Below are 12,019 nucleotides of genomic sequence, written 5' to 3'. Positions count from 1 at the left end.
CTGTAGGTTGCTAAATTAGGAGAAGGTTTCTCAATGCTTAAAATTGTAATCTACATTCAGAAGCATTAGAATGGAGATGGAGTTTTTTCTGGCAGTGATCTGTTCTAGTATTTTATACTAGGTCCTTGCGAAGACTAAGATGAATGGATGACAGGACTCCGCTATGTTCAGTTGAGGTGTAGCTGTATTAGCGAAACACTTTTCTTTAGAGCAGGATTGAATTGAGAGACATGTTCCAATTGGAGACTCTCGCTTTAGCAGTTGTTGGCGCCTTCCCTCTGAGGGAGGAACGATGTGTTAGTCCCTTTGAGCATGACGAAGTTTGTTTTCAAACGCCAAGTTCCTTGGAGGGTGCTGCAGCAGTGTACTTCTCTGGGTAAATAGGACAATGTGGCTGACATTTAGCTGGCTATTTGGTATGCTGAATATTGAAAGCATGCCCATGTGACTGTATTGAGGCAATAAAGATAGTGTTGCCTTATTGAGTAAAACCACATGGCGGTAAATAAACACTGTTTGCATTAAAATAGTTTGTTGTGAGTTTTCTCTTGCTCCATTATTATGTATGAAGATATTATATCCTGTGTAGCAGTTTGTTGCTACTAACCAGTAAAAGATTGCAGATGAAAGCATATTGGAAAAGCGTTATGGTTTCCTGTATGAATTAAATTAAAACCTACCTCGAGGTTTAATCATTTAAGTGTCCTTTTATCACCATTCTTTTAATTCCCCTGGGTAAGCATATGACAGACATCATGAATCCATTTTAGTTTGTTGGAGAGGCAGGATTCAAAAGTCTAGGTTAGCCTTACATCTCTGCCACTTTTGACAATCTGCTTATATTAATTCTTTAGAGAGGTGAAATAGCAGAACTCAACTGTGTAGTAGTGTTCTAGCTGTGGTATATACTTTGCTGTGATTGCACAGGCATTTATTTCAGAAGTTGTAAGTACTTGGTCTCCTGAAGACCAAAATCTGGGTGATGTCACTTATTGAATGCTGTTTGGTATGTTTGTTATAACCTCTAGCAAAGCATTTCTTATATTTGACTATACATCATTTGCTGAAGATGACTTGGTTTTGTACGGTTAAGGAGCAGCTTTCAGGCCCTCTAGGTGAATGTTTTCCGTAGGTTCTAAGCAGCTAGATACGTACAACCTTCCAGAATTAGATCTGGGAAAATATTATTAATTTAAAAAGCAAGAGTATGTGGTAGCCTAAGAGGTTTTTTGAAGTAGCAGATATACATTGCCCAAAACAATTTAAGTGAAACTGATACACGTAGAATCTCAGCATGAAGAGAGCTAGACCAAGAGAAACAATATATTCCACTGTCAAGAAGAATTAGTTGTTACACCACGTATACTGGTTCTGTGCACTACGAGCTGTATTTATCTTTATGTTATGCTCTCCAAATACTTAATAATCAAGGCGCTGTCGCATTGGATTGTCACGTAGTATAGTAGATGATAACCTAGTAGATAACATACGATTTTGTCTCGCATCTTTCGTGATGTACTAGAAAAAACTATTTTTGCAAGCTGACAAGGAAAGATATTGCATCTCTGTGCAGCAGAGGAAGAAGACCAGTCATCTTAAGTGGGCTCAACAGATTGGTTTACAGATTCTTCCATGCAGAATTGAAGAATGCTTTTATGGACGATCTTTTGGTGGAGTTTCTCAGTCTTTTAAAGCAGCTACTAAATAAGTGATATAAAAAGTAGTCAGTATTTTACTCAGATTTCAAGGCATTCTATTAGAAGACAGAAAAGGTCTGAGATTTTGGTTCCTTCTGCCAGTAGTGTTTGAAATCTGTGTTAGGCGTATGTTGGATTAAAGAGTACAAAGTACAAGTCCTCCAAACCCAGAAGGGCTTGCAACGCTTGTGTTGCGTCTCTGCAGGCGAGGTGTGGGACTGCGAAGCTGGTGTCTTGCCCTTTTCGATTGCCTCGCCCCTCTCTCCCTTTCTTCCATTGTGCATAGTTCCCCAGCTTCAGCAGAACTCCTGGAGTCCTCCTTTACCTGGGATGCCATATAAATGACTGGTAAAACTGATACTAAAGGTTCTAGGTATAGATCTTATACTGGGACAGGAAACAAACTCCCTGTTTGTTTCCTCGGCAAGTGTCCTTAGGCCTTGTGTAGAAATAAGTTGTTTGATCTCTTTTCCACCTGTTCTCTAATGAAAAACCCCATACAAGACAAAATGCTGAAACTAGAAAAAGCCTCCATGTTCTGAAGAGTAGTCCACCAACTGGGTCCCAAGTTTTCTAAGTTGGAGAGAAGTAGAGTGTCAGCAAACCCTTGTGTTTCATGTTGGCCAGTCTTTTTTCGTCTGGTGCTTAATACAGGGTTTTCTACTGTCACGCTTGGCACTGATGACAGCGGCTCCCCGTCACTGTTAGAAGGTTTTTGAATTGCACTTCAGGGGCATCTTAAATCCCAGCATAGTTAAGAGACTAATTTAGACTCTCTGAGTTACTTTTGGAAAGCCTACAGGGACACTGAACTCCTCTGAACATACTTAGCCAGGATTTTGTCTCAAATTTTTTAGTTTAGTAAAATGCCGATTCAGATTTAGAAAAATGAAAGAGGAAACTGTTGAAATCAGTACTATAAAGCATTTTTTTAAAGAAGTTGTCAGTTTCAAATGTTTTGACCTTGTATTTGTTTTCCTTTCAGTTAACAAGCATAAGCCATGGATTGAAACAACCTATCATGGTATAGTTACAGAAAATGACAACACGGTGCTCTTGGACCCCCCTTTAATAGCCCTGGACAAAGACGCGCCTCTGCGTTTTGCAGGTAAGGAATTCATCCGCATTTCTTTTTTAAGAAGTGGAAATGCTTTCTTGATGACAAATGCTGTGTGTTTAGTGTGTTTTCCCTAACAGTAGCATAACGTTTCGAAGCTTTTAGACCCTAGGAAGTGTTTGTGCGTGGACCAGAGTTTTATTTTGTATTTACAGCTGTAAATATACAGCTGTATCCAAATATCCAAACCAGAGAATACTCTATATTGCAGATATTTCATGCTTCTTTCAATTTCATGTGTATATGTTAATTTTTCTGATTTTTTTTGGGGGGTAGGGTGGAGGGGGGCATAGTGTCTAACCTTTTCCTTAGTCCTCTGGATTCCACATTTCACAGCATTCAGTCTGGGAGTTCCGAAACAATTATTTCTTACCATTCTGAAGAGAGCTTTTGGTTTTCATAGTGGTTTTGATTTGTGTCTTAATAGACTGAAAACAGTAATTAGTAGAATTGAGATTGCATTTCTTCTGTGCAGTATTTGGACTTCCTGTAGAAATCTAGACTTCCTGTGATAAGCTTGCTTAACAGTTTGAGGTATTCTAAAAAAATGGACGGCCTCTTCTACCTGAAGAAAAGGCTTTTTCTCCTCCAACAAAGAATATAGAGAATGATACACAAGCCATTTGAAAAATGTAAGCTAATTCTTTGCTTTCAACATAGGACCGACAGATGACAGTTTTCTTACAAACTTCCGCAGTAGTTTTTTTCTGGAAACTACTGTTTGAGAATATTGTATTCATTAATTGGATGCAGTATTATGGACAGTACATTTTTAGTTTGACAAAGTATTAGAAAACTGTGTTGGAAGAATACCATCTGGCATCTGCAGGTATTTAAATTAGTCATAGTGGATAATACAAGCTTAAATTAGATACTTGCAGAAGCTTACTTGGTTAAGTAAAAATTTAGAGTTAAGAATCCTAGTAAAATACCTAGAGGATGTGACATTAGCCATTTTGGGGAACATTGCTTAGCCTGGCTTCCAGGAGGAAGTGATAGAAAAAGAGAGCGATTAAATTACCAGCCATTTGAAATGTTCAGCATGCTAACTGCATTGTGTGCTACAGTATTTTGCAACTCGGTCACAATTTCTTAAAGTGGTACTGAAAGTAACGGTTTTGTTGCATTATCATAAGGCTGCAATTATCTCCAAGGCTGCCTTATAAATTCAGGGAGTTCAGAGATGATGGTAAACCTCTGAAATTCAAACTTTCTCATTTATTGGATACACATGGCAGAGGCTCTTAAGTGATCTTAACTGGAAATAAAACTGCTGTCTATGAACAAAAAAAACTTTTCATTTTCGAATGAAGATGCTTGTGTTGGGATACACAAAATCTGTTAAGTAAAAAGAGGTATAGGAAGGCTGACTTGCGTAGCTGGTGATTAGGAGAACATGAATCATCTCTCGCAGTTCTTAAGTGATTCAAATGTAGGCGCTGGTAGTTTGACAGCATTGAACAGATTTTGAAAATGGCAACTTTATACCTCTTGGTGGATAGTAAAGTTTTCTTGAGTGCTGGATATCGCGAAGCTTTAAGAAAGTACTGGCAGAATATCTTCAAATATATTTTCAAATTTGCAGAGGAGAATCCAAAGTCAAAGCATCATTTCAAATGAGACTGCTTTTCCATTGTGTTGATCTAAATTGTATAAACCTGCTTTCATTTAATGAACATTTTTACCTTCTGGAAGTTGGTTTTATTAAATGTTTGTATAAACATTATCTATTTTGGCTTTCAAAAACTAACAATTCTTCAGCAGCAGCAGTAGAACAATGGATTTAAAATAGTTATCTTGAATTCTGAGTATAGCACGCTAACGTTGTGAAGAAATTTTCCTCGATACGACTCTGTTGGATTTGAATTGTGTAAATTTTGAATGACTGTGCTATGGGAATCTATAAAAGTGTTTGTCTACCATTAAATGGAACAATACTTGAATCTGTCTTTGAGGAGACCGAGTGTGGGAGTGGTGTTGAATCAGCGTTATCAGTTCTAGTTGGTGGTGCTGTAGTCATGGCCTAGAACGGAGAATAGCATTGTTATTGTCCAGCAGCATCTATGTGGGTGTTTAAGTGTGAGAAGCCCATTAGATCAGTGACATGTTTTCACAGCAAAACAAAGAATTTTCAGCATTAAATGGCTGTTTCAGCCCTAACTGGTGTATTCCTACTTATAAATCAAATTTATTCATGCTTCAAAAGGTTGAATATTTTAATTAACTGTGCCTCCTAGCTGAGCTGTGAAACTTCTGAACTGTCTGCAGGTTTAAAATATTTTAAATAGAGCTTTTTGCTTTATTTCAATTTTGAGCATGTCGAAACATCTTGAAACTAGTTCATTTAAATGCTTTGTAGTACATGAACTGTGGGGCAAGTAAAAGTAACATTTTATTGCTTTGCTCGCTCCATGCTATGGGTAGGATCCTAAAATTCAGGTACGCAGAAATCAGTAGGGTTATGTAGACATTTATTTCTAGGGTAATTTCTGTGGTTTTACATCTGAAACGACACACTTCTGAAAACAGAGTTTGACTATCATAGAATCATAGAATATTTTGTGTTGGAAGGAACCTCCAAAGGTCATCTAGTCCAACCCCCCTGCCACGGGCAGGGACATCTTCAACTAGATCAGGTTGCTCAGAGCCCCGTCCAACCTGACCTTGAACGTTTCCAGGGACGGGGCATCCACCACCTCTCTGGGCAACCTGGGCCAGTGTTTCACCACCCTCAGCGTAAAACATTTCTTCCTTCTATCTAGTCTGAATCTACCCCCCTTTAGTTTAAAGCCATTCCCCCTTGTCCTGTCGCAACAGGCCCTGCTAAAAAGTTTGCCGCCATCTTTTTTATCAGCCCCCTTTAAGTACTGATCGGCTGCAAGAAGTTCTCCCCGAAGCCTTCTCTTCTCCAGGCTGAACAACCCCAACTCTCTCAGCCTTTCTTCATAGGAGAGGTGTTCCAGCCCCCTGATCATTTTTGTGACCCTCCTCTGGACCCGCTCCGACAGGTCCATAGCCATGCCAGGTTGCCTCCTCATACTGCCTGATGTGTAGAGACCCTATGGAATCAGCCTTTTGTACCATGATTGTTACAGATCTGCTTGAGAAGACAATGACCATTCTCCTTCCTCAGGGAAACTTTTCTACGTTACAAGTTGGGTCATGTTGGAATTTGATCCTAAATGGTTTTGCTGAAAAAATAAAGGACAGCTACATTTTCTATTGTTCATTAGAGTAATTCATGTCTAAAATCAGTTTAATGTTTGAAGCTCTCAGTATTTCATGTCTGAATCCTCAGTAAAGGATTTCCCCTTTACTATGCAAAAAGGAACTGAATTTTTATTGCATTTGAAACAAACAGTATTGTATCTGGATGCCTTCGCATCGCTGAATGTGTTTTGTTATGAGAGTATAACGCAAGCTCTTGCAAGCAAGATGTTTGAAATGTTACCCTTGTAGAAGAAAATGTTTCCTTGTTTTTTTGATGTGTTAGTAATAGGGTTTTAATCCCTCTTCCCCTACCCCACCCCAGAGAAAACCACTTCTCAGCCACAATACTTTATTTTCCCCTTACTAATCTGGGATGCAAGAAGTATTTTTGTGGGGGTTAGGAATTTTTTGACTTAAAGCATGAATATGCATAGAGCTTTGAAAAGGACCTTGCAGAATCTCTATTCATTCTTTAAAACAAACAAACAAAACCCCCCAAAAAACCCAAACAACCCCCAAAAATCCACCAAACCTTTCTGTCAGCCTCTCCCCGGAGGTGTGTGGGGTTCATGTGTTCCAGTGGGCGAGTGCTGATGCCACGTTTCCACGCTGCACCGCCGGCCCGTGTTTGTTCAGGGCAGGGAGCTGTGCTGACGTCCTGTCTGCAGTAGGGCTGTGTGTAATGCCGCGCTCAGCTGGATGGTGGTTATAAAGAAATGATGTGTGGAGAAGATGAATGACGCTGTGTAATCAAACGGATAAAGATTCTGATTTTGTCACGTCCAGTGAGTGTACAACACACATGTTGCACAGCCGGTTGGCAAACCTAAGATGAATTTTTGTTGCGATCGTATTTCAGCCATTTTTGCATCAAATTTAAGGCATGCATGAAGTGACGTTTGTTTTGTACCTGTCATGCATCCAAATACAAACAGAAATGGAGTTCTCGCTAATTGTGAAATTTAAAATTGGTTCGCTTTTTAACGGTTTTGTATGGTACTAAGAAATGCTTGTTTAGGAGATGTTCTAAACGTATTGAAATGGGAGGCTTTCCTGAAGGCTTTCCATCATCCTCCGTGGACAGCTGCTTGGTTAGAGCTGGGAGAATATACTTCCTCTCCTTCTGTGGAGTGGAAGTGTAGAGGGATAGGTGACTCCGAAGTTTGAAGACCATCTAGTCAAATACAGTATGTCCAGTTTAAATCTCTTACAAACCTTTTTTATAACTATATAATTATTTTACATCATTATATCATAACAGTACAGAAAGAGAGAAAAAGTAAAAATCAAAAACCCCTTAAAATTCTACCAAATCCTCACTGTCATTTGGTTGTGCTACACCAGAAAGGAGAAGTACAGAATGCCTTTAGGATACAGGATTACTGTATGTTTTCTGGCTAACGTAAGCTCCACAAACCGGTGTCATCTGTAAAGTGAAATGTTTTTCAACTGTAATTACAGCTGAGTGAAATACTGAAAAGTTTTATCCCAGTTACAGTTTATTTAGCTGAACAGTTTCCAGTGTATCTAATATAAACTAGTTTACAGATCGGTCATCATTCTGTTCTAAGATTAGGAGAGGTAGAAATTTATTTCAGTAATATATCTCAACTTCAGAATGAAATGAGAAAAAGCATTAAGCACAGACAACATAGCGTGAAACCTTAGGGCGCGTGGTATGGGACTCAGCTTAATGGCAATAAAAAGAATTCACTGCCAAGAATTCTATAATCACGGAAGAGCCTTATCTATGCTATATAAATATATGCATTTCACAACTGAGATGAAAATGAATATTATCCGTGTATGGGAATATTAATCTGTAAATTGTCTTATTTGTCTTGAAACAGCTCTGTAACAGTCCATAATATATTTCTGAGAAAGGATCAGCTTTAATTTTTGAAATATTTTGTACTTTAGGGAATTATTCCTTTTTGCTTTTTTCATTGCAGAGACACTTTGAAGACGGGAGCTTAAAAAGCCTGTTAGGTTGGGAGCTGTGCATTTGCTTATTTAGAGCACTTATATCATAAGTAACTCCATAGTTTTTACACATTATTAACTTTTTCAGTCACAAGAACCTTGTTTATGTAGTAATAAAAGGGCATTTTGTTCATCTTAGTAGTGTGTGAAGTGGAAAATACGATTGTTATTGGGTCAGTTATTGTTCTGAGAAACATCTGGCAGGAATTGAGCTATAGTACACCTCAAACTGAAGCTTTGCACCTTAAAAAGCATCTGGAGACACACGGGTATTTACTGGAGAGCTTATTTATGCGTTATGCTCAGGAGCCAAAAATACAATGCCTGAATTTCCTAGTAGCCAAATCAGGGTTGGTGCCAGAGTTAAAGGTCGCTTCAGATGGTAAAGAACTGACCAGTTTTTAAACAGCCTCCCCTTCTCCCAAGTAGGTAATTGCCACATTAATATACTTCTCCCTCTTCTCTCCATTATTGGGCTTTCTGCTTTAATGTTCCATATATTTTTTCCCCCCCTGTAATCCTAACGTTTCACACACTGCTTGACTCTCAAGGTTGGAGTTACTGGAAGGGGGCAGGGAGGAGGGGGTGTGCAGGAGTAAGAGATGTGGAATATTGAAAAACTTGCAGTTGGGATGGCACTTCTGGCTAATCAGTGGTGTCAGCCACGAATTTAAGCAGTGTAAAATTTTCTTGAATGATCCTATTGCCAAAACACATTAAAATCCGGGTTTATATTTATATCCTGTGTAAGAATAGACTGAAATAAATTATGTGGGTGCCAAAAGCAGCAGCATACTTGGTGCATTAAAATAAAGAGCTGATTATAAATCCAGGGATTACCTGAAGGGAGTTTCGGGGAGAACGTAATGAGAGCTATTTCAGAAACTGTCTCCTTTTAAAACGAAGGACTACAAATCATGATACATTATAAGGTATTTTTCCTTAATTATATTTCTGCATCAATATTAAACTGTAAATTAGCCTTTTTAAGAAAAATATTTCTCTGTAATTATAGTGCCTCATCTCTTTTTAAGGCTGCTCTAGAATGGAGACTTGAATAACTGTGTTACTGCAAGTTGTTTGAAATACGTGAGAATTAACAGGAGATCTGCTAGCAGTGATTTTAAGGGTACAGGTCTGCTTTGTGGTACTGGAATTCAGGTCAAAGATGATGGTGATCGGGAAAAAATAACTGATACCTTGGATGATACGTAAGGGATGATAGTTTGGGGTTTTAACAAATTACGATTTCCAGGGGAGTGAAGAACAGAGTTAACTGTCTTTTCATTAAAACTGTGAAACCTTTCTGGGTGCCTGTCACAGTAATCTCGTATCGTTGTAAAACTCAGTTATATCCGAGATCTCCTCATAAGCGTGGAAGATCCAGGACGCTGTGGAAGCTTGTACTTTTCTGGAGTGGCTGGAGAGGGCAAGGCAGACTACCCTAGGGCAGCCCTAGCACTAGTAGAGGAATACGTTTGAGCACCTGAATCTCTTCTCTCCAACATTACAGTATTTCAGCAGTAGAATAAAATTATACAAGCTGTTTGTTGCTTATTTAACCTGGAAAAGCAATATGCTGCTAGGAAAATATATAGCTCCCCCCCATTTCTTACATTAAAGCTTTTATGTTCATTAGGATCACAATTTTATGTGTATAATTTTTAATCATGAATTATGGCAATACTGTCAAGCTGAGTTTGATGTAGAATTTAAATTTTGCAAATGTTAGGTATTATACAACCCAGGCTGATACAAATTTATGTGAAAACACAAAAATCCCATTACTATTTAAATTTTTTTTTTTCCCTGGAACTCAAAAGGGGAATATGAAGTTTTTTAATTGTAGAAACATGGTGGTTTCAGTATAATAGGTAAAAGCTTGTTTAAATTATTTAACATGTCTTCTTTAAATAGAATAGTACAGATAAATTCTGATGAAAATTCTACTTTATGGAAAGTTCTTCATCAACATGGAATTTTGAAAATATCTTTTGTTTAGCAGTTGGTATCATTAAAAAAAAGAAAAGGAAAAAACAGAAAAAGCCTTTTGATAAGCTTACTAAATACTTCAAAATTCTACAAATTACAACCTGGAGTTAAAAGATTAAATCATATTTAACATAACTAAAACTCTAAAATTGTAACAGTTACAGCAAATCACCACTGGAATTATAAAATACAGTTTTTCCAAAGCTTTTCTGTGTAATGTGTGCATCTTTGCCTTTTCCTTATTTGCTCCCTTTCAACCTTTCCTGTTACTGACTTGGGTTTATCTTTTCTCCCTTTAGAGAGTTTTGAGGTGACAGTCACCAAAGAAGGTGATAAAGGGTTCTTTCTATCCCTTTTATGAATATTAACCTACTAACTTTGGTTATGAAATGGGGAATCAGCACTTAAACAGAAGATCCTGTCATGCTCTTTTGTCCCATTTATTCTCCCAGTTTTTTTCTATGTTAAAATAATACTGGTAAAAACTGTTATGTAACCAAACCCTTGGTTAGAAATATCTGTAAATCAGACATCCATTTGAACCGTTTGGGATTATTGTACGTTGTATGGACGCTGAAGAAGTTGTTTTGGGGAAATTAGCGTTTTCTGATATTTTCACTGGTAGCTTACTTCTTCGGGACATCTTAAGTTTTTTCATATGCTTTGTAAAGTAATATTTAACTGCCAAAGCATTGTATCACCTTCCCTGCAGCACACTTCCTTCAGTACGTACTTCAGTAGTTTAAAATCCGAATTTTTTAATACCTCTAGACATGTTTACAGTAGGAGTGCATTCTTGGTACTATGATGCCACTGCAACTATAATAGCAAAATAGCGTTTTATGTTGGTGTAAGAAAATCACCTTCAAAACATAACAAGTCATACAGGTAAAAACAGAGCGTAGGTGATCAAACTGTTTATTGAGTGGCTTTTGTTAGCACGGCTAGGTGTGCTAGGCTCACTCCGCATAACGTGCTGACAGATTGACCTAGCTGTGCCAGAAAGAAGTCTTGTAGTGTAATCTTAGGCTTAGATGTGTTTTAAAATGATGTACTAGGGACTTCTCTTGCAAGTTTGTTAGGATGAAGAGTTTGAAAAGAAAGGAAAGCCTACTAAATCATTCCATGCGAGAGCTTCCTTGACTAACATATTTGGTCTGTGTTAGTAGATAGCTGTTGAAATGGATGCCTGAGAAGTTGGTATTTCTACCTTTCTCATTTAGTAGTTTATTTTGATTCCCTAATTTTAGCCAGGTACATTGCACAGGAAGACTTTGTTCTTTGATCTGTTGACAGAATTTCTGTAATTATGGTGCTGAACCTGTACTTGAAGCTTTTTCATCCCTTGACTTGTAACTGTGCATTTTAACCTTTTGCTCTGGTCAAAATAAACAAGTTGCCCGGCTATTCCCAGTAGCTTGGCATAGAAGATATTACCAGTGGCCTTGGCTGTATGCTCTCATAAGATCTACTCTTACCCTAGAGCTATCTCAAGTACTCCTGTGAAATGCCTGTCTACATTTCTCTTTTTCTCTTTTGTATTCCTGCATGAATGGATGCAAAGTAAACAAGTTGCTTGGAAGGCAGACTTACGCTTCTTTTTACTAAAGTTCCCAGAAATCACCCATTTTAAAGCACAGTGCTCTTGCTTTGTCCACAGACCCTCACAAACCCTTGGCTGCAAAATATTTCGTCATTTATTTAAAAAATGTGCAATAATTTTGACGAGTTCTAACCTCTCTTACTTTGAATCTGTAGGTGAGATTTGTGGATTTAAAATTCACGGCCAAAATGTTCCCTTTGAAGCAGTGGTAGTGGATAAATCCACTGGTGAGGGAATAATACGCTCTAAAGAAAAGCTTGACTGCGAACTACAGAAGGACTACACATTCACCATACAGGCCTACGACTGTGGAAAGGGACCAGATGGAGCGAATGCAAAAAAATCCCACAAGTAAGTAAATCTGTGGTGGGCTGAGGGGAAGTTTGGTTTCAAATGGTCTCCTGCTCGTGGTGACTT

The 12,019-nt window shown here is 38.1% G+C and overlaps 1 protein-coding gene across 1 annotated transcript in view; it reads left to right on the top strand.

Annotated features, from left to right (window-relative positions):
- The first annotated feature begins 312 nt into the window (after positions 1-312).
- CLSTN1 (calsyntenin 1) overlaps positions 313-12,019 on the top strand; it is a 33,718-nt gene continuing 22,011 nt past the window's right edge. Inside the window, exons 1-4 of the mRNA XM_009325273.1 lie at positions 313-376; positions 2,683-2,805; positions 10,299-10,328; positions 11,758-11,953. Of these exons, the coding sequence (XP_009323548.1) occupies positions 313-376; positions 2,683-2,805; positions 10,299-10,328; positions 11,758-11,953 (413 nt within the window). The remainder of the gene's footprint in view (positions 377-2,682; positions 2,806-10,298; positions 10,329-11,757; positions 11,954-12,019) is intronic.

This window comes from Pygoscelis adeliae, unplaced genomic scaffold (genome assembly GCF_000699105.1).
Source record: "Pygoscelis adeliae isolate BGI_AS28 unplaced genomic scaffold, ASM69910v1 Scaffold36, whole genome shotgun sequence".
Lineage (NCBI taxonomy): Eukaryota > Metazoa > Chordata > Aves > Sphenisciformes > Spheniscidae > Pygoscelis > Pygoscelis adeliae.
The sequence above is the reverse complement of the archived record's forward strand: the minus strand, read 5'-3'. Positions and strand labels throughout refer to the sequence as shown.